The 23,146-nt window shown below is 38.9% G+C and overlaps 1 protein-coding gene across 1 annotated transcript; it reads right to left on the reverse strand.

The window, feature by feature from the left end:
* Positions 1-313: 313 nt before the first annotated feature.
* On the reverse strand, positions 314-13,371 carry NKAP (NFKB activating protein). The gene is made up of 9 exons (XM_063083526.1): positions 12,814-13,371; positions 10,418-10,498; positions 9,091-9,161; positions 8,628-8,759; positions 6,756-6,819; positions 5,466-5,575; positions 5,293-5,368; positions 4,124-4,273; positions 314-965 (listed from the first exon to the last, which is right to left on the reverse strand). Exons 1-9 carry the CDS (start codon positions 13,197-13,199, stop codon positions 791-793), a joined length of 1,245 nt encoding a protein of 414 aa, XP_062939596.1. The 5' UTR covers positions 13,200-13,371; the 3' UTR covers positions 314-790.
* Between the last annotated feature and the right edge of the window lie 9,775 nt (positions 13,372-23,146).

Genomic DNA, 23,146 nt, shown 5'->3' on the forward strand with positions numbered 1-23,146 from the left:
ATTCAATGCAGAGGAATGAAAATTTCCCACAAGTTCAGTTGGGGGGTGGGGGACAAGCATCATGTACAGCTAAAAGTAGCACTGTCCCATGGCGGGAGATTTAAGTTTCTCATCCTAATGATACTTTCTCGGGCCGAGCCCGTGGCGCACTTGGGAGAGTGCGGCGCTGGGAGCGCGGCGACCCTCCCACCGCGGGTTCGGATCCTATATAGGAATGGCCGGTGCACTCACTGGCTGAGTACCGGTCATGAAAAAGACAAAAAAAAAAAAAAAAAAAAAAAAAAAAAAAAAAAAAAAAACTAATGATACTTTCTCTCCATGACACCTCCCCCAATACAGTAGGATTTAATTCATAATTTGGATTTTTTAAATCAGAAAGTTATTATGGTCAATCCAAAAGAACCCAAAGAAATTGCTAAAGTTATATCAATAAGCAGCTTTTCATTAAAGGACTGGAAGAATTAAACAGAAGGCACAGTAGCACTGTAAAGCTTTTTCAGAGCATAATAATCTTTCTGTGTGTATGTGTAGAACCCAGACTTTTTTTTTTTTTTTTTTTGTTAAAAATGTCTGCTGAGGGGTTGGCCCGTGGCTCACTTGGGAGAGTGTGGTGCTGATAACACCAAGGCCACAGGTTCAGATCCTATATAGGGATGGCCGGTTAGCTCACTTGGGAGAGCATAGTGCTGACAACAGCAAGTCAAGGGTTAAGATCCCCTTATCGGTCATCCTTATAAACAAACAAACAAACAAACAAACAAAAAATGTTTGCTGAACAATCAGAAAATCCTTATTTGTCATCCTTCCCTTTGGTCTTTCTGTATACCATCTCTCGAAAACTGGCCAGAATCTTGTTCTCTCTCTTTCGTCTCTCTTCTTGATTAAAGGATGCAAGGGCTCTCTTCTCATCAGCACTATAGATCTGGTTCTCTTTTCGCAGTCGCACAGCCTCCATTCGGCGATGCCTGCAGATAATTTTATTTTTGGCTTAATTTCTCAGTTACTCTCATAGCATGTCCTCATTAATCCTTTCTTAACACAGTGCTCTATTTAAAAGCTGACAAATAGAAACTGTTTTTGAAATGAGTTTAAATTTTCAAAAGATCATTCATTTTATTTACCAATCTGTTCTTTGATTCATTTCAGGTATTCAAATAATGATCTCTGATGTTCTGTCAACATAGTGAATGTTATTAATTTCAAATAATAAGGGCATGAGACTAGTTGTTTCTAGTAAAACAACCAGAAATGGGCAAATTATTAAACTTCCTAGGTGATATATGTCCATTTGCCTTTGTGGAATTAATAGAAGAATATATGAAAGATTTAACTTGTCATCAATCATGTGGAAATTCTTTAAAGTTCTAATTTCCAGTATAACCATAAGAACCAAGTATAACTCTATAAGTGAAGAGGAGTCTTTGACAGTGGATTTAACTTCCTTAGAGTCTGGTAGTGGCTCAAAGAAAAGAAAGAAGGGATTTACCACAAGGGCCATATCAGTAGAGTACTGGGATAGAGGCAGAGGGAAACTATGACATCATCTTTAAAAGGTCTGTTTATTTAGAGGGAAAACGTCAAGAAAACCTGCCTTTTTTATGTATGTACCCAATCCTACACAATCAGTTAAAGAAGCTTAAGCTTTGTCTAGAAAAATGGAGAAAAACTGGGTAAGGAGAAGAGGGGAGAATAATTTTAGGTTGGTGTTGAAGGTTGGGGAGTGCAAAATAGGAAAATCAAGGAGGTGACAATGTATTTAGGTTGCCCAGGGTACAGTGAGTACAGCAATTTATCTGAAACAGAAATGCTACATGAAGGATGCTGTAATAAACATACATGTACATGTCTCCTAGTACATGGAAAATATTTTCTCTTGGGTACCCAGGTGTGGAGTTGCTGGGTCATAAAATATATGAATACTCAACTTTCCAAGATAATGCCAGACTGTTTTCCAATGTGTTTGTACCAATTTACACCACCACTAGCAGTAGTTAGTTAAGAGATCCTGTAGATCTACATTCTCTCAAATGCTTGGTGCTGTTACACGTTTGAATTTTTGTCTATCAAATGGGTAGAATGGGTCTCGAATGGGTAAACTGGTATTTCACTAAGTTCTTGATTTCCATTTCCAATAATAATGAACACCTTTTTATGTGTATATAGACCATAGGTATTTCTTCTTCTAACAAATGCCTGTTTGTATCATTTTCCCATTTTTCTTTTGGGTTGTTTATAGGTATTCTTTAAATGTGCTCAATATTAACTCTTTAGCAGGTGTGTGTATTCCAAGATCTTATCCCAGCTTGCAACTAAGTTGTCTTTTGATGAACAAACGTTCTTACTTTTAACCTAGGCAATTTTAATCAATATTTTATTTTATGGATAGTGCACTTTTTGTCTTCTTTAAGAAACACTTCCCCACCCCAAGGTCTAAAAGATATCTGCTCTTAAAATCATTAATCTAGCTGCATTGCTTTTTATATAATGTGATGTAGGGCCCTACTTTCATCTTTTTCCTATGGATAACCACTTTTTTCCTGTTCCATTTACTAAATAGTTCCTTCTTTCTCCAATGATTTGGCATGCAATCTCTTTTATATACTGAAGCTCCATACATGTATGGCTCTATCCTAGGGCTCTGTATTTTATTCTATTGAACAATTTGGTTGTTCCCCTACGCTTTGTAAAGTGCTGTAAGTCTCATAATAAGTCCTTATATCTGGTAGGTCAAATCTCACCTTCCTGCTCTTCTGTTTTAGAAGTGACCTGGTTATTCTTGGCCTTTAACATATAAATTTTACATATAAATTTTAGAACAAGCTTATTAAGTTTCATGAAAACCTCTATTGCAATTTTGATTAGAATTATATTGAATCTACAGGTCAATTTAGGAAGAACTGACAGCTTTACAATATTGCCTTCCTATCCATGAACATGGTATCTCTCCACTTATTTAGGTCTTATTTAATGTCCCTTAATAGTGTTTCATAGTTTTCCCTGTAGAGATCTTGGGCATCTTTTATTAAGATTTATTCCTAAGTCCTTCACATTCTCTGATACTACTATAAATGTTGTTTTCTTTTTATTTAATTGCATTTTCTACTCTCTGTTGCTGGTATATAAAAATGCAATTGATTTTTGTCTATTAACCTTATATCCAACCATTTGTTAAACCCTCCATTTATTTATAATTCATCTGAAGATTCTTTGGGATTTTCTATGTAAACAATCATATAATTTGCAAAAAATGACAGTGTTATATCCTCCTTCCCAATCCTTATGCTTCGAATTTCTTTTTCTTGTCTTACTGTGCTGGTCCTCCAATATAATGTTTCAAATGTTGGTCCTCAGGATTTCAAGATTCTGGAGGTGCTTTGGGTGTTCTACAAATATTTGCCCCCAATGATATTTAAAAATAATTATCTACTTTAAAAAGATTATAAAGTTTTAAAGAATCCAGCATTCAATTTGATCTCAGTACTGCTGTGCTGTTAGCTCACTCTCCTGGTTCTTCCTGGCACTTTGCTTTCTCTTCCCTAATTTTATATTCATTTCCCCATGCTGAACCTGGTGTCTTTCATAATCCTTTTCTTCTTTTTTTTTTTTTTTTTTGTGACTGGCTGGTATGGGGATCCAAACCCTTGACCTTGGTATTATAACACCATGCTCTAACTGAGCTAACCAGCCAGCCCCCTCATAATCCTTTTCTGCTATTCATTCTCAAAAACCTCGGCCCACAGAGAGCTGAAGGCAAACTTGGAAACCAGGAAACACTGTCTTGTGAAAATGCTTTCCTAACTACCAAAATGTCACATTCCTCTTGAGGCCGTGATAAATAGCTGAATTTAACTATATTTTTCAGTAGATTAAACTACCAAACAATCAACTAGGAAAGGACATTGGAAAGATTCATTCTTTGAAGTTGGAGATATAGCTGAGTTTGGGGCTGGAATTTTAGACAACCACATTTATACCAATAAAACCAAATCACACCAATATTTATACCCTACTTTTCATTAGGAATAGTCACTTAATGAATATCAATCACCAGGATATAATTCTGGTAGTAAGAAAGAAGGAAAAGATCTAATTATAAAAACTGAGCTCAGTGCCAAGAACATACCTGCTACCACTCATTACATAACCTGAGCATTCAAATGATGCAATTTCTTCACTTGTCAAGCCAATTTCACCTCTTCGTGGGATACGTTTTCCAGCTTTTACATATTCAGCCATAGCTGCACCTTCACCAGGTAAGAGAGCATGGCCATAGCTACAAAGTAATTCAGAATTTAGAAAAGGTCCATTAAATCATCTCAATATAAAAAGCTCATCAGCTAAAGAGGGCAACAAAAAACCATTTTCTCTCAGACAACAGCAGGAATAACAGTGTTGAGTAGTAGTGTGCTGGGAAGCCCAATGTGAATTGCTAATTAAAATAAATCACTAATTAAAATAAACTAGTGACCACTGCACTATGACCTATATAACTAACCCCAAAATGCAGAGATACTTTAGAAGAACAAAAGAACTGATGTTAGTGAGTATAGATTCATGGTTTACAGTTATGGATTAATTTATCCCTATTGGTATTGCCATTCCTGCTTCTGCCTCCAGCTGATTCCCTTTCCCTTTTTCCCTTTAAAAAAAAAATCCAAATCAAATAAATAATATATCTCAGATTAACATACTTACGACCAATAGTAATGCTATACAGTAACAATTACCTATTAACTTTCATTCAAAGGGACTTTAAAAGCTTCCATTCCTTCATTCAGTTCAGTGAATGTTTCTTAAGTACCTATTAAACTCAAAGCTTGTAATATAAAAATAATCTCTGTCTTTGTGGAGTTTACATATTAATAAGAATATAACTCCAATACAAGGTAAAATGTATAATACCGTGCATAAAAGAAATAGAAAATGCTATGAGAATTAAAGGGGTAAAAATCACACCTACTTGTGGAGAGGAAGTATTAGGAATCAGCATATGCCCCCTTCCTTTGGAAACAGGCCTTGAAGGATAGTAACGATTTTAACAGGAAGAAATTGGGGGTAAGGGGGAAAACAGAGGGTAGGGAAAAGAAGGGAAGGAATGTTGGGGAAGAAATAAGCTGAAAAAGGCACAAAAGTGGGAAAGTGCATAGTAAATACAGGAAAAGTTTTAGTAGTCCAGCTCAGTTGGAAGCTGGGGTATAAATAAGGGAGTAGAGGGAGATAAGCCTGGAAAGGTAAGTTAGGGCCAAACTTTTTGGAAGATACTTTAGGTTTTATATATACGTGGCTACTTACTTCAAAGGTTTATCATCTTGAGAGGCAAGTGTTTTTGGAGCCTCTGGGCCAATTAAATCTGAAGGTTCTTCAGCTTCTGTATAAAAGATGTTCAGAAACACATTTACATTTTGACTAACTGGTTATTTTAACACTTCATCTGTTCTGAGTTAATGTCTATTGGTAGAACTTACTTGATCGATCCTTCCAGGGATTCTCCAGAAACTCTTCTTGGGAATCTTTAGAGTCTGAATCACTGGACTCTTTTCTGTTCTTCTTAGACTTCTTTTTCTTATATTTCTTCCTGTAGGGATTATAATTCGATACAAATTCACTTAATATTCCCATGTTAAAGGGCATCTTAATCTTTCAAGGCAATGAAAGGTAAGACTGATTAAAATGATCTGAATTTGTAGCTTATTCAAACTTGCTAGAGAAGAATTTCAATTAAAAAATCTCCTAACTTATTTAACAAAATCATGTTTCACTATAAAAAGATCACTAAAGGGAATAATGAAATATAGTTCTCATGTTGTAGAAAGACAGAAATAAAAAATAAAACAGCCTAAAAAAGTGTTTAGCAATTTGAGTACTAGTACTAATTTTAAGTGTAATGGATTAAAATCCATCAAATATGTTTAAATCCTTGGGTTCATAATGATACTTAAAAAAAGTCCATTACAGGTTGAGCATCCCTAATTTGAAAACCCAAAGTCCAAAATGCTCCAAAATCCGAAACTTTGAGCGCTGACATGAGGCTCAAAATAAATGCTCATTGGAGTGTTGTGGATTTCGGATTACCACATTCAACTGATATGTAGTCTGCAAATATTCCAAAATCTGAAAAAATCTGAAATCTGACACACTTCTGGTCCCAAACATTTTGGATAAGGGATACTCAACCTGTATTCTGAAAACTCATGAAACAAACAAAAAAGTCAAGCAATTATGTCCTGCCCTTCCTATCCAAACTGTACTTCCGGGTACCCAAAGAGTTGGTGAGGATAAATTGCTCTTATATAATTATTCTACCCAATAAATGAAGAAAGCCAGAATTAGACTATCACCATTTTGCAATCCCTAATAATGGATTTTATTTTATTTATTTATTTAATTTAATTATTTATTTATTTTATTTTTGACCGGTAAGGGGATTGCAACCCTCCGCACAGTGTTGTCTGCGTCACGACCAGCCATCCCTATACAGGATCCGAACCCGCGGCCTCAGAGTGAGTCACGGGGCTGGTCCATGGATTTTTTTTTTAAAGAATGCCTATCTTTTAGAGAAAGATGCTGAACTGTTTATGAATGGAGTGATATCTGGGATTGGTTACAAAATAATTGGGGGGGGGGCAGTGGAGACTACCCATGAGTTAATAATTGTTCAAACTGGGAGATGGGTACATGGGGGATCATTATACTATTTTATGTCATTTTATATACATTTTAACTTTTCCATAATAAAAATTAAAGAAAAAACTGACGATCTGCGTTTCTTCTTCTTTTCCTTTTTCTTGGCTTTCTTTGCTCTCCTTTTTGTATCTTCATCTGCAAATTAAAGCACATTATAAATGAAAAAAAAAATTTAACTCTAAAACCCCAATACTTTTTTTTTGGTGGCTGGCCAGTACCAGGATCCAAACCCTTGATCTTGGTTTTATAACACTGCACTCTTACCAACTGAGCTAATTGGCTACCCCTAAAACCCCAACAATTTTGAGTAGATTAATATACTATTGCTGTCCTACTTGTTACAAAGAAATTAATTCATTCAAACATTTATTGCTACTTGTCAGGAACTGTACTAGGCATTGGGGACAAAGAAATTAAAGTCACACTAGGTATTAGATGATATAGGGTATTATTATTAATTTTATTGTGTGAGATAATAGTAGTGTGGTTAAGTAGGAAAATGTCATTATTTTTTAGAGATGTGCACAGAAACATTTAGGGTGGAAGGGTGATGTTTGTAATTTACTTTGAACATCTCAGCAAAAAACCCATATTTGAAGCAAATATGTCAAAATACTAACAACTGTTAAATCTGAATGATAAGTAAATGGTATTAGTTATACTATTCTCTACTTTTCTGAACATTTGAAGATTTTCATGATAAAAAGGAGAAAAAAAACTACGTGTATGTTGCGGGGTGGGGGAGAGAATGCTTTCTAGGAGCTCAGTCTAATGGAGGAGACAGATAAAGACATACATACAATCCAGTGTGACAGAGGGAAGCATGGGGTGCTCTGAGCATACAGATGAGTCTCAAAACCAGACTGATTTTGGGAAGGTGGTTGAGGAAAAGTTGACCAGGAAAAGTTGATTTCAGGAAGGTGGTTGAGGAAAAGTTTACTAGTCTTAAGCTAGTTCTTCTAAAAATCAGTTGATTACAAAAGCAATACATGCCCACTGTTGTGATGAGTAGCCAAGCTGGAGGGAGAGAGAGATTGGCATTGTCGGTAGAGGGACTCTCTGTACCAAGTAACAGAGTCAAGAGAAAGGTCATACAATACTGAGGAGAAAGAAAGTAGTTCTCAGGCTACAGAAGATGGTGCAAGAGAAAGTGACAGGGTATATGTGGTTACAGAGGGATCAGTCAGGGTCTTTACCCTGAAGGCTAGGGAGAGCTATTGGAGGATTTTAAGTAGGGGACTGACAAGCTCAGGCGTGATTTAAGAAAGTTCAGTCTTCCAGCAGTAAGGGAAAAAAGTGACACTGGGGGCCAGGAAACTCAAATGATATCAGAGAAAGGGGAGCCTCTGTGTAATATGTCAACCCAAAGGGAGGGACCCTCTGGTTAATCATCAGCCAAGAGAGGGCACAAAAAGGTGGCTTTTTGTGATGCACTACCCCAGATGGGGTGCCTTAGGTCAATTGGCAGCTAGCCTGAAGAAGGTACTTTATGGCAAGCCTTTTTAAAAATTGCAGAGGTGCTCACTGGGCATGAGAATTGCCCAAAGAGCCCTTCCAGTGGGCTGATATGGCACTGCAGTGCTCACTTTGGTGCCACACATCGTGCAGCCCAACCTCCTGACTTTGGTCTGGTGCCAGGTGCCTTGTATAACTACAAACAACCAACCTGGAATCACACTGCTTAGGATTGAATCTCAATTGTCACCTTGGGTGTGGTACTTAATAACCTGCTCTGTGCCTCCATTTCCTCATCTATGAGATGTATCCTATGATTTAATGGCAATAATATAAAGCACTTAGCAGAGTGCCTGGCAAACAGTACACATTCAAAAACTCTTCACTATTATTATTATTATTTTTTTAAGAGCCTTCTTCTAAAATAAGTTTTAAGAAGTAAAACTAGTATTGAAGTGAGGCTTGCAGAATGATGTTGGCTTTCTTACCACTAGAGTCTGTTTCAGAATCAGAGTCACTGTCACTATCTTCAGAATACTTCCTGTGTTTTCTTTTAGATGATTTTTTCTTTCTTCTTTTCTTGGACCTTTCTTTTGAATGACTAGACTTCTTTTTTTCTTCTATAGAAAATACAAATAAAAAACGAACTGCTAGAGAAGTATTTCTGAATATCAATTTTTTTTTTTGTCTTTTTCGTGACCGGCACTCAGCCAGTGAGTGCACCGGCCATTCCCATATAGGATCCGAACCCGCGGCGGGAGCGTCGCTGCGCTCCCAGCGCCACACTCTCCCGAGTGCGCCATGGGCTCGGCCCTCTGAATATCAATTTTATTTGAAATACTGAAAAGGAATAGACAATAGGCAATTTGAATAAAATCAATCTAATGTTCAACTATTTATAAACTTATTTTTTAACTTCTCAGTAAAAAAGCGCTCTATTAAAAAAAATACCTTCTGAAGTAGAAGCTGAAGTAGAGCTTTTCTTTGGCTCTTCATCCTCTACTGGTGTATGTTCATCAGAGCTAAGTTTAAAGAAAATGGTTGTGAGAATTAGAAAAGTGATGAGATATGAACCATGAAGTATAAAAATACAGACTTAAAATTTTCCAGTAATGACAATGATTGCCCAAGAACCATTAAAAGTAAACACTGGACTACTTTTGTAAGAGTGCAATTGAAGGGTCTACCACTTTCATAATAATAACTTACATTTGCATAATGCTTTAGAGTTTACAGAGTGCTATTCAAAGTGAAAGCAGCACGGAGGATTTATATTTTCAGAAGAAACTACTGGGCAAAAGTAGAGAAGCAGGAACTACAAGGAAAGATAAAACAAACTGGAGATAAGAAAGCTGAGGGAAGACTTTATAATTTATTTGAAATGTGTAAAGGACATATGGTAGAGCAGCAATTGCTCTGTCTCCTCAGAGCAAGAAGAACCTAACAAACTACAGTCTAAAGAGATTTCATTCTGTTGCAGAGAATTCTGAAAATGAGTATTATTAAAATACTATAATAGTTCAGAAAGGGAGTTTCCACATCATATAATCTTTTCCTTTGAAGATCACACCTGGAATAATTTAGGTATTTTCTTGAAAATTATTTTTAGGATTCCTTCCAACTCTAATTCCATGAGTTCAGGTTCTTCAAGAATTTTCCAAAGGTATCTATAAGAACAAGTTTCAGATAATAATGCTTTATCACCTGGTCACAAATTACAGTTTTACCTCTCAAACACATTGTCTCAACAACCTAAAGTAGACACAGAAATAGAGGACAGGGAAGAAGAAACTTATGAATAACACAAAGAGAAAAGAAATAAGGTTAAAGAAAAAGGATTAATCCTTCAGACAGTATTGGATATAGGAAAATCAATTAAACAAAACCATACTAGTATATTAATTTTTAAAAATCCCTTTTCTAATGCTAATATTTGGCATGCAATCTGCTACTGGGCTAGTTGAGAAAAAATAATTCAAAATTCTATAAATGGTATCACTTGTTTTAACACTGAATCATTCTATGAATAGGAAATTAGCACCCCATGAATTACAATTTAAAAAGAACAATTAGCATACTAAAATCCACTAGCAACATGTTTTAATCCTTAGATATGTTCCATGTTTTTAAAACTTAAGGGGTATAATAGCATAAATCACAAGAAAGAATAAAAAATGTGAGATGTACTTAATGTTCACTTAACAAAAATTTTGACAACAGAATCAGGATTTAAACAAATATTAAACATATTATAAAAAGACATTTTGTAACCACTTACTCTGGTTCAGGATTCTTTGGAGAAAGTCCCCATACTTCAGGAGCTCCCAACTCTCCAATCCTCTCTCTCTCACTTAATCTCCTAGAAGATACAGATGTTAACTATAACTCAGTGGCTGAATTGTTTCCTAAATATTTAATCAAATTCAAGAGGAGCACAGTTAAGTCTTATTTTCCCTTTAAGTTCTTAACATTAATAAAAACTTGGTTTAAATGTAAACACATCACTTAGGATTTGATGTTCTGATAATACGACCAAGTGATACAGACTACTGACAGCCTGAGTGGCCGGATCAGAAATGATAGCCTGGGAGACCATCAAGTTCATCTCTTCTGCTGAATCCATGACATAGCTCCTAATTGCTCATTTCATCATCTTCAATATGTGACAGAAACAGTTTTACATTTGAAAATAACTTTAATTATTTATATATGATTATGAAAGTAAAGAGAAGTCTCTTTTGATTTGGTTAAACCATCAGTTTTCAGAAACCCAGGAATTAATGAAGAAAATAAAAATAAAACAGAAGTAGAAAATAAATGGAGTTCTAGAATGAAAAGTTTTATTTGATAAAAAATTGCACTCAATGAAATATGGGGTTCATTTCCCGTTTTAGTTCTTTTTTGGAAAAGGAGTACATTTTCTATCCTTCAGAAGACACTAACATTGTTTTCTCCTTTTGTTTTATGTTTGTCATTTATTCTAATTTGTGCTATTACTCATAAACTGCAAAAACCAAAGGCTCAATTCCTCAAAGTTTAGCCGCTTTAGCTATTTGTTTTAAGAAATCCTTACAAAATACATACAATTGGTTTGATCGAATAAATTATTTTTTACTTCTTTATTCAGGGGAAAAGGTATTATAATTGCAAAGTTAGACTCAGAGGGTTTCCCACTTGAAGAAACAGACAAGCTAAAAGGGGATGTACTTACAACCATACCAGGAATATAGGCATGTAGGGGGAAAATGCCTGCCAGACTTCAAAGAGCACGAATTCTTGTTCTCATACCTGTTACCACCTGGCTTCATCTGTACTGTTAAATTATCTTCTACATGTACAAATGCAAATTTCATTCAAGCAGTTCTGACGTCTTTTGGTGAGGATTCTCCAATAAGAAGCCATTTGCTTTTCGATTGACATAGACTGTGGGCACCTTTCTGAAAAATTTAATTTGGAGAGGTAGGTCTCCAACCTAACTCAGGACTGTTTCTACTGTTTCTGCTCCCACGCTTGAAGCACTAATAGCTAACACTTACGGAATATTTATTATGTTCCAGGCACTAAACTATTACAACTCCAAAAGCCTTGGTACTAATTTTATCCCCTTTTTAACGGTGAAGAAATGAAGCTCAGAGAGGTTAAGTAACTTGCCGAAAGTCACACTGCTATTAAGTGGCAAATAAGGGCTTCAAAGGCAGTCTGATTCTGGAGCCTATCCTTTCCATCACTATACTTTATTACCTCCCACTGCTGGAAGAAAAAAAAATCATGAAAACATCTCCCGACTGTTGGAACTTTCACCCGCCCCTGAATGTCTGTAATACTCCTAAATTTCTCGTTTTTAAAACACGTAGTACATGTGAAGCACTTGGTACAGTGCCTGACGCATAATTTAACACTTAATAAACCTCACATATTGACTTACACAGCAATAATTATAAACTTTTCCTTTTTAAACTATGCATTTTCCACTCCAATACTCACTCTCATTAGAGAGATCTGATCTCACCCTGGCGTCATTTTTCATGGTCGAGATTAAGACCACTTAACAAGACATTTCTCAAGGTAGTCTCATCTGTAGTTTAGCAGATCACGTTTCCCACATTCATCTAATCATCTTGTCTCAGGGGAAGGTTTTCCTCTTATCCAATTTCAATCCTTAATTTCAACCCTTCCCCATTCCCTACGGAATATTTCCACTTACATATCTTACTTCAAACTGTTCCTTCATTCAACAAGCAATGGTTGCAAGCGTACAAAGTACTAGGCACAGCGAATTCTGTGATCAATAAAATAGGGCTCCTCCTTTTCATGAGTTTAGTCTAGTGGGGACTAAAATCATGCTCGTGAATGATAAAGAAAACCAAGTAAATGCTCTATCTAATTCCAGTAGGTCTGAGGCTCTTGGCCATGCCGCTAATATGCCAAGAGGATGAAGCGGATAGCAGGAGACCAGGGCACTGACTCTATGAATGGGCGCGAGAATGAGTGAAAACGTAAGGGAAGAAAAGGACCAATAAAGGGTCGCCGTGGGTGGACTGATGAAAAGGGATGAAAACGGGCGCAGGCAGGCAGAGGGAGAGAAACACGAATAGTTAGAAGCGGAATAAACGACAAATCGGACTCCAAAGGCTGGTGGGCTCGTACAAGAGAAGGTGCGGCTGTCTCACTCACTTTTGCCGCAGACTCTCCTCCCTCTCCTTGTCCAGGAGGCTAGGCCACGGCTTGTCGTTCCCGTAGGGACGGGAGTAGCCTCCATAATAGGCTGACGAGGAGGCAGAAGAGAACGGGGTGCTCCGCGGTGCAGAGGGCCGCTCTCGAGAGCGCGACCGCGAGCGGGAGCGGTAGGACTGGTTTCGGGAGCCGTGGCTGAAGCCACTTAGCTGGTGGCTGAGGCCATTCCGGTCCCCGGACCGAGAGCAAGAGTGCGAGCGAGAGCGGCGGCCCCGCGGGGAGCGAGCAGATTTGCTGGGCTTGGGGCTTCGCGACGAACTGCGACGTTTACCCCCAGAGCCCGAGGCCTCCAGGTCGGGGCTGCGCGAGCCCGACACCGGAGCCATCGCGCCCGCTGGGCCCCTAAAGCCGCAGGGGAAGGGGGAGCTCTCTCGAGCCAGGAATGATCTCGGTTGCCTTGGCTCCCAGAACCCCCTGCCACGCACCCGTCAAAAGTCTGAGGAAACCTTGGAAACAGTTCCGGGTACGTCGGCAAACTCCTTTCCCGGACCTAGGCGGTCCTCCTGCCGACGGGAGGGGATGTGTGCATCAGTTTAAATAAGCCGGTGGGGCAACCAGGTCCGCGCATCCTTCCGGTTCCTAGTTAGGCTCCTCAAATCCTTTCTCAGCCTCGAACTCGAAAAACCACAAGGAAAGGACGACGGAACGTAGGATACATTACACTGAGCGGCTGTGTGAACAACATAGCCAATTCTGCATGAGTTTCGTGTGTTTTCTGTGTGTAATTATATATTGTACGTATATATGAATGTGTGTATATAAAAAATTATATATATAATTTTTCCTTTTCTTTCCAATCTCAAGCAAAATAAAGAGGGTTTGTTGCGATTGGGGGTGAGCTATGATGTCTAGGTTCCGTATTGCCCAGTTAGCCTAGAGGGCACAAATTCTATGTTAATGAGTTGAGCCTGATACATTCCAGTTGAGATCGCCGCCCAGAGAAAAACTGCGTACTTATCCCCCAGCCACCCATCTTCACCAATGTGCCTGGCAAAAGGAATTTGTAACCCTTTCTTCCAGCATCTTAAACTAGTCCAATTGTATGCTAGCCCAGCAATATATAGCTAATGATCAGTATTTCTATTCATTTAATATGTACCGATTTGGATTTTTGAAGGTACGTAAATTTGCTGTGGATATTCTGAATCCAGACTAGAAGTAGCTTGATGGCCTCTGAGATTTTCTTAAGAAGTAACTTATCAGACCATGAAAACGAATGCCAATTAGTTATGCAAAATCTCCTTTTTTAAGGGGTGAGGGGGATTTAAGGGAAAAATGTATGAAGTAATGCTAAATGGGAAAAATGGACCACACTATAGGATATCTTCTATGTAAAACAAGTTGGTCATCAGGCAAGGTCCAAGAACTGTGCTGAGTAAGAGAAATTATGTAATTTGGGATGGGGACTTGGGGAAATTTCTAGTATAGTTTTTGATGGAAAAACTACTGCCTAACTTTTGTGACACCAAGCTGTACACTTTCCCATCAATTGCCTATAAAAGTCAACTTTGCAACAGTGGTTGGTCTACCTGCCCCATGACTGGTGTGCATGTGCTTCAGTTACAAACAAAAAAACCCTACCCCTGCACCTCCGATAGGCATGATGCTTTTCTTGCCTAGTTTCCTGGGAGCAGCTATTTATTTATTTTTTATTTTAAAATTTAATTGTACATACTTGTGGGGTACAGTGAGTTGTTTCAATACATGTATATATTATACAATGATTCAGTTAAAGTAGGTAGTATATCTATCACCTCAACATTTTTTCTTTTCTTTGTTGTGATTATGGTCAAGATCCTTTTCTCTAGCTATCAGTCTCTTTAACACATAGCTTATCAGGATTTCTTTTCTGATCATGAGTTGCCACTACCTCTATAGGAAGGAGTTTGGTGATATTAGGCTCCTAGATGTATGAAAATTTTTGCAAGCTCTTGGGTCAGCCTATTTGAATTTCACATTGGGAAGACTGTCATAAATGGACAGTTGTTTCTAATTGGACCACACTGGGAGGACCTGTGTCTGCCAACAGATATTTTGTGGCCAGAGCTTGTGGGAGTGCTCAGCTGACCAAAAGAAGCACAAAATGAAATGGAGCGATGTGACCATTCCAGGATATGTTTGAGATAAAGATTTTATGTGCAAGTGTGTGTGTGCACACACAAAAGATAGAGGAAACATCTAATAAAGCAGTGCCCAGCCCATGACATGAATGGAGAATTTGAGTGCTCTACTGCCCATCAGGTCTCTAGGGGAACAGGAGGCTAGCAGAGGGGGTCTAGAACGAGGCAGCTCCAAAAGTTGGCTAACATTCCATATCTGGAAGCACAGCCAATGGTTGTCAAGTCACATATTCCAAATAGAGCTGAACAACTACCAATTCACATATATGTGTGAAAGGGCAGAAAAGGGAAAGAAGATTGGATATAGAGATAAGTAAGATACTGACATTCCTTATTTGCAAGAATTAGAGTACAAACTTTTGTTGTGCTGATATTTAAAAATAAATGTACTGCACGTTTGCTATTCCTCTAAGGGCAAATGTTAAATATGGAATGGTGGCATTTGATTTCCTCAGGCTGCTGCCTTTTTTTTCCTTTTCCTCTTTCTCCCCCCCCACCATTCTTTAACTTTAAAAATGAATGAACAGGATTAGTGAGTGTAGGGTTTCAAGATGGCGGCGGCTGCGGCGGCTGGCGCGGAGTAGCTGAGGTGTAAAAGGCGGCCACTGGGCCTCAGGCAGCCGGGAAACTTGTGGACCTTCCTCTCACCATCTCTTAAGGGAGGACTACAGCTGCTGGCCGGTCGTGGGGGCTCAACGCCACTTTGCCCCCGGCAGGAGAGGCTGCCTCATTTACAGGCAACAGCTTTGAAGTGTGGAGCAGGAAAAGAACTGATTCTTAGCTGCAAAAGCGAGTCTTGAAACAGGGAACGCGGCGCCAGGGCTGCTGTGGATGCAGCCAGGATCCTGGAGGCTGGGGCCGCACTGAAGGCGGCCAGCTGCCCTATTCAGGATTCGAGGTTTCAGGCCGGCATTAAAGAAGACTCCTGGGAGTGCCCGAGCCGCGCCGCGACTGAACAGCCCAAGGCAGCAGCGCCGAGAACACGGAAGGCGACAAACCAGAGACAGAGAGCGAACACCCGACCTGGCACAGCACTGTGAGTGATCCCTGGCACAGCTCTGTTCGGGGGGTGGATGCCCACGCGGCTCCCGCCTGCACCACCAGGCCACTCACTGCCCCGGTGCTGCCTCCATTTTCCCAGGTGCGGGCAGCTCCGCCCTGCTCGGCCATCACTGAGCCCATTTGCTTGGCCTGGCGCGGGGCTTTCCGGAGCCTGCAGACTGGCCTCTGCACCCACTCCCTCCGTGTGTCTCTGGCGGGGCTCGGGGCGTGGGGAGTCCCGACCAGTGTTGGGAGGGCAAAGAAGTATGGGCGGGTCGACTGTCACTCCACCACACCCTGGACTCCGGCCCCGGTAAACTTCCTGTTACTGGGAGGCAGATACCATCTCTGCGACCACCAGTTTGGAAAAAAGCCTAACGAATTTCTGGTTGGGAATAGTGTGGTAGGAGAGTTCCCAGGTCCGCTTGAACCTGCCAGAGAGCAGGCTGCAGGTGGGCACTAGACTCGGTTTATACCGAGGGGATACAAAGGTGAACAAGACCCGAGAAAGATCTACATAGTGCTACAAAGGCACCCAGAGAGACCGGTCGTCTGTGCCCAGCAGAAACCTGGTAGATTTCCTGAGCGAGGCGGTGCTGAGCAGGGTCTTGAAGGCCCAGCTGATAGACGAGGGGTGCAGAAGACACATCCCAGCCCAGCACAGTGTGCACAGAGGGGGGAGACATGCGGCCAGGGAGGCGGAGACTCGACAGAAACCACACACCCGGTGGGGTCGCCACTGCACGATCTAACAGCCTGGGCCAGAGCACACGGAACGGGAGAAGTCCTGTACAGAAAGTGAAAGCTCAACAGAGATCACACACCCTGTGGTACGTGATCCACCAGCCCAGCAGAGTCCAAGCTGACCAGAAAGGTGGATCCCCGGAGAAGCCCAAGACCCGAGGCAACCACACACACAAGACACTAGAGGCCAACTGAGCAGTCACGGCGGGAGCCATACGAAATTGGCAACCACAGCAACATCCTAGTTAGTCATCAGTCTCAAACCGGTGGACTGTGAAACCCCCTGCCACAATGAATAAACACCAAAAAAAAGACACCAGAAATACAAAAAATCAAGAAAGTACACCACCAAAAGTTAATAAATCTCATACTCTAGATCCTATAGAACAAGAAGCCCTTGAAATAACTGACAAGGAATTTCGAGTGATAATTCTAAGGAAACTGAATGAGATACAAGAAAACTCAGCTAGACATCATGATGAAATGAGGAAAAGTATACAGGATCTGAAAGAGGAAATATACAAGGAAATCAATGTCCTGAAAAAAAATGTAGCAGAACTTGCTGAACTGAAGAAGTTATTCAACGAAATATAAAACACAATGCAGAGTTTAACCAGCAGGCTTGTCGAAGTTGAAGAGAGAACCTCTGAACTTGAAGATGGGCTGTTTGAAATAACACAAGCAGACAAAAAGAAAGAAAAAAGAATCAAGGACATTGAAGAAAATCTGAGAGAGATATCAGACAACCATAAGCGATCAAATATCCGAGTCATGGGTATTCCAGAAGGGGAGGAAAATGGAGATTCCATTGAAAACATATTCAACAAAATAGTGGCAGAAAACTTCCCAGGTATAGGAAAAATCACAGATCTTCAGATCCAGGAAGCTCAACGATCTCCAAACGTATTCAACCCAAAAAGACCTTCTCCAAGACATGTCATAGTCAAATTGGCAAAACTCAGAGACAAAGAGAGAATCTTAAAAGCTGCAAGAGAGAAGCGTCAAATCACCTATAAGGGAGCCCCAATCAGGTTAACATCAGACTTTTCATCACAAACCCTAAAAGCTAGAAAGGAATGGGATGATATTTTCAAAATACTAAAAGACAAAGATTGCCAGCCAAGAATACTCTACCCTGCAAGGCTATCCTTCCGAAATGAGGGGCAAATAGTATATTTCTCAGACAAACAAAAACTGCGGGAGTTCACTACCACACGACCACCCTTACAAGAAATCCTCAAGGGAGTACTGGGTTTGGTTCCTGAAAAATAACTACCACTGCCATAAAAACCCAAGAAAAATCTAAACCCGCTAGTACAATAAAAATGGCATTCATGAAGAGAAACCAAGCTAACAAAAACACTATCTACAACCTAAGGAACCAACAAACAAAGAAACCAAACAGTAAATCAGAAAGCAAGGAACAAAAGACACCTACAACAACCAAACAACCAATAAAATGCTAGGAATAAATCAACACCTTTCAATAACAACTCTTAATGTAAAAGGCTTAAATTCCCCAATTAAAAGACACAGACTGGCTGACTGGATCAAAAAGCAGGACCCAACTATATGCTGCCTACAAGAGACCCACCTCACCCATAAAGATTCACAGAGACTAAGAGTGAAAGGATGGAAAAAGATTTACCATGCAAACAGAAAAGAAAAACGAGCTGGAGTAGCTCTTCTTATATCTGACAAAATAGACTTTAAACTAAAAACCATAAAAAGAGACAATGAGGGACACTACTTAATGATAAAAGGACTGATCCATCAAGAAGACATAACAATCATAAATATGTACGCACCCAATGTTGGAGCAGCCAGATTTATAAAACAAACTCTATTAGACCTAAAGAAGGAAATAGACACTAATACCATAATAGCAGGGGACCTGAACACTCCACTGTCAATATTAGACAGATCATCTAGGCAAAGAATCAGTAGAGAAACACAAGATCTAAACAAGACTCTAGACCAATTGGAATTGGCAGATATCTACAGAACATTCCACCCAACAACCTCAGAATATTCATTCTTCTCATCAGCACATGGATCATTCTCCAAGATAGATCACATATTAGGTCACAAATCAAGTCTCAATAAATTCAAAAAAATTGGAATTATCCCATGTATCTTCTCAGACCACAATGGATTAAAACTAGAAATTAATAACAAACGAAACTCTGGAAACTATACAAACACATGGAAATTAAACAGCATTCTACTTAATGACATATGGGTCCAAGAAGAAATCAAGCAGGAAATCAAAAAGTTTACTGAAACGAATGAAAACAATGATACATCATACCAAAACCTGTGGGATACGGCAAAAGCAGTATTGAGGGGAAAATTTATTGCATTAAATGCTCACTTCAGAAGAATAGAAAGATGGCAAGTGAGCAACCTAACACTTCACATTAAAGAACTAGAAAAACAAGAACAATCCAAACCTAAAGTTAGCAGACGGAAAGAAATCATTAAGATCAGAGCAGAACTGAATGAAATTGAAAACCAAAAAACAATTCAAAAGATCAACGAATCAAAAAGTTGGTTTTTTGAAAAGATAAATAAAATTGACAAACCATTAGCATGGCTAACAAAAAAAAAGAAGAGAGAAGACTCAAATAACAAAAATTAGAAATGAAAAAGGCGATATTACAACTGATTCATCTGAAATACGAGGAATCATTCGAGACTACTATAAACAACTATACGCCAACAAATTTGAAAATCTGGAGGAAATTGATAAATTTCTGGACACACACAAGCTCCCAAAACTGAACCGTGAAGACGTAGAAAATTTGAACAGACCAATAACAATAAAGGAGATTGAAGCTGTTATCAGAAGGCTCCCAACTAAGAAAAGCCCAGGACCAGATGGATTCACAGCAGAATTTTACCAAACATTCAAACAGGAATTGACACCGATTCTTTACAAACTATTCCAAAAGATTGAAATGGACGCAAAACTCCCAAACTCATTCTATGAAGCAAACATCATCCTGATACCAAAACCAGGTAAAGATATAACCAAAAAAGAAAACTACAGGCCGATATCCTTGATGAATATAGATGCAAAAATCCTCACTAAAATATTAGCAAACAGAATACAGCAACACATACGAAAAATTATTCATCACGATCAAGTGGGATTCATCCCAGGGATGCAAGGTTGGTTCAACATACGCAAATCAATAAATGTGATACACCATATTAATAAACTCAAACACAAGGACCATATGATCATCTCTATAGATGCTGAAAAAGCATTTGATAAAGTTCAGCACTCATTCATGACAAAGACCCTCTATAAGTTAGGTATAGAGGGAAAGTATCTCAACATAATTAAAGCCATATATGCCAAACCCACAGCCAATATCATCCTGAATGGGGAAAAGCTGAAAGCTTTTCCTTTAAGAACAGGCACTAGACAAGGATGCCCACTCTCACCACTCCTATTCAACATAGTGTTGGAAGTACTAGCCAGAGCAATCAGAGAAGAGAAGGAAATAAAGGGCATCCAGATTGGAAAAGATGAAGTCAAACTGTCCCTGTTTGCAGATGACATGATCCTATATATCGAACAGCCTAAAACCTCTACAAAAAAACTGTTGGAATTGATAAATGATTTCAGCACAGTAGCAGGATACAAAATCAACACACAAAAATCAGTAGCATTTCTTTTCTCCAATCGTGAACATGCAGAAGGAGAAATCAAGAAAGCCTGCTCATTTACAATAGCCACCAAAAAAATAAAATACTTAGGAATTGAGTTAACCAAGGATGTGAAAAATCTCTATAATGAGAACTACAAACCACTGCTGAGAGAAATTAGAGAGGATACAAGAAGATGGAAAGATATTCCATGCTCTTGGATTGGAAGAATCAGCATCGTGAAAATGTCCATACTACCCAACGTGATATACAAATTCAACGCAATCCCCATCAAAATTCCAAAGACATTTTTCTCAGAAATGGAAAAAATCTATTCAGACATTTATATGGAACAATAAAAGACCACGAATAGCCAAAGCAATGCTCAGCAAAAAAAATAAAGCTGGAGGCATAACACTACCTGACTTTAAGCTATACTACAAAGCTATAATAACCAAAACAGTATGGTACTGGCATAAAAACAGACACACTGACCAATGGAATAGAATAGAGAATCCAGAAATCAACCCACATACTTACTGCCATCTGATCTTTGACAAAGGCACCAAGCCTATTCACTGGGGAAGGGCTGCCTCTTTAGCAAGTGGTGCTGGGATAACTGGATATCAATATGCAGGAGAATGAAACTAGATCCATACCTCTCACCGTATACTAAAATCAAATCAAAATGGATTAAGGATTTAAATATACACCCTGAGACAATAAAATTTCTTAAAGAAAACATAGGAGAAACACTTCAGGAAATAGGACTGGGCACAGACTTCATGAATACGACCCCAAAAGCACGGGCAACCAAAGGAATAATAAACAAATGGGATTATATCAAACTAAAAAGCTTCTGCACAGCAAAAGAAACAATTAACAGAGTTAAAAGACAACCAACAGAGTGGGAGAAAATATTTGCAAAATATACATCTGACAAAGGATTAATATCCAGAATATATAAGGAACTCAAACAACTTTACAAGAAGAAAACAAGGAACCCAATTAAAAAATGGGCAAAAGAGCTAAGTAGGCATTTCTCTAAGGAAGATATACAAATGGCCAACAGACATATGAAAAAATGCTCCACATCACTCAGCATCCGGGAAATGCAAATCAAAACCACATTGAGATACCATCTAACCCCAGTTAGGATGGCTAAAATCCAAAAGACTATGAACGATACATGCTGGCGAGGCTGCGGAGAAAAAGGAACTCTCATACATTGTTGGTGGGACTGCAAAATGGTGCAGCCTCTATGGAAAATGGTATGGAGGTTCCTTAAACAATTGCAAATAGATCTGCCATACGACCCAGCCATCCCACTGCTGGGAATATACCCAGAGGAATGGAAATCATCAAGTCGAAGGTATACCTGTTCCCCAATGTTCATCGCAGCACTCTTTACAATAGCCAAGAGTTGGAACCAGCCCAAATGCCCATCATCAGATGAGTGGATATGGAAAATGTGGTACATCTACACAATGGAATACTACTCAGCTATAAAAACGAATGAAATACTGCCATTTGCAACAACATGAATGGACCTTGAGAGAATTATATTAAGTGAAACAAGTCAGGCACAGAAAGAGAAATACCACATGTTCTCACTTATTGGAGGGAGCTAAAAATTAATATATAAATTCACACACACACACACACACACACACACACACACACACACACACACACACACAAAAAAAAAAAAAACCGGGGGGGGGGAAGAAGATATAACAACCACAATTATTTGAAGTTGATACGACAAGCAAACAGAAAGGACATTGTTGGGGGGGGAGGGGGGGAGGGAGAAGGGAGGGAGGTTTTGGTGATGGGGAGCAATAATCAGCTACAATGTATATCGACAAAATAAAATTTAAAAAAAATAAATAAATTAAAAAAAAAAAAATGAATGAACAGGACTTCCTCAGAATGCAGTTTTGAAAAATTTAACTGAACACTACATGAAGTACTTTTGTATCTATTACCAGATAAACCGCACCAGTAAACCCCAAACTCGAATAGGCATACCTTGATAACACTGGATTCAATGAGTGGAGATGCTAGCCATATTTATGCTTTGATCTCGTCTTGCCTTTTTTTAAAAAAAAATTAATAGACTTTATTTTTTTAATTCAAAATATTTTAACATTTACTTGTACATATTTGTGGGGTGGGGTACAGTATGTTGTTTCAATACATGCATATACTGCGCAATGATTCATTTAGGGTAGATAGCATAGTTTTCTAACCATTAGTCAACCACGTTTCTTCCTCACCTCCCCACTTCCCCACCCCCACCTCTGGTAACCATTATTCTACTTTCTACTTCTATGAAAACCATTTTTTTAACATTCCGCATATAAGTGATATCATGCAGTATTTGTCTTTTTGTGCCTGACTTACTTCACTTAAAATGGTGGTTTCCAGTTCCATCCATATTGCTGCAAATAATAAGATATAATTTCATTTTATAGCTAAATAGTATTCCATTGTGTATATATACCTCATGTTTTTTGTCTATTCATCCCTTGATAGGCATTTAGGTTAATTCCTTCTCTTGGCTATTATGAATAGTGTTGCAATGAACATTGGAGTGCAGGTGTCTTTTTGGTATACTGATTTCATTTCCTTTGGGAAAATATCCAGTAGTGGGATAGCTGGGTTGTAAGGTAGATCTACTTCCAGTTTTCTGAGGAACTTCCATACTG

The sequence above is a fragment of the Cynocephalus volans genome, chromosome X (genome assembly GCF_027409185.1).
Source record: "Cynocephalus volans isolate mCynVol1 chromosome X, mCynVol1.pri, whole genome shotgun sequence".
Lineage (NCBI taxonomy): Eukaryota > Metazoa > Chordata > Mammalia > Dermoptera > Cynocephalidae > Cynocephalus > Cynocephalus volans.

What these genes read in the sequence shown, in the direction of transcription:
- NKAP (XM_063083526.1), bottom strand. Translation starts at nt 13,199, where the DNA reads ATGGCTCCGGTGTCGGGCTCGCGCAGCCCCGACCTGGAGGCCTCGGGC. An exon ending in GAGGAGAGTCTGCGGCAAAA is followed by an intron (nt 10,499 to 12,813) that starts GTGAGTGAGACA and finishes TGTATCTTCTAG; the next exon opens with GAGATTAAGTGAGAGAGAGA. An exon ending in CCAAAGAATCCTGAACCAGA is followed by an intron (nt 9,162 to 10,417) that starts GTAAGTGGTTAC and finishes CTTTAAACTTAG; the next exon opens with CTCTGATGAACATACACCAG.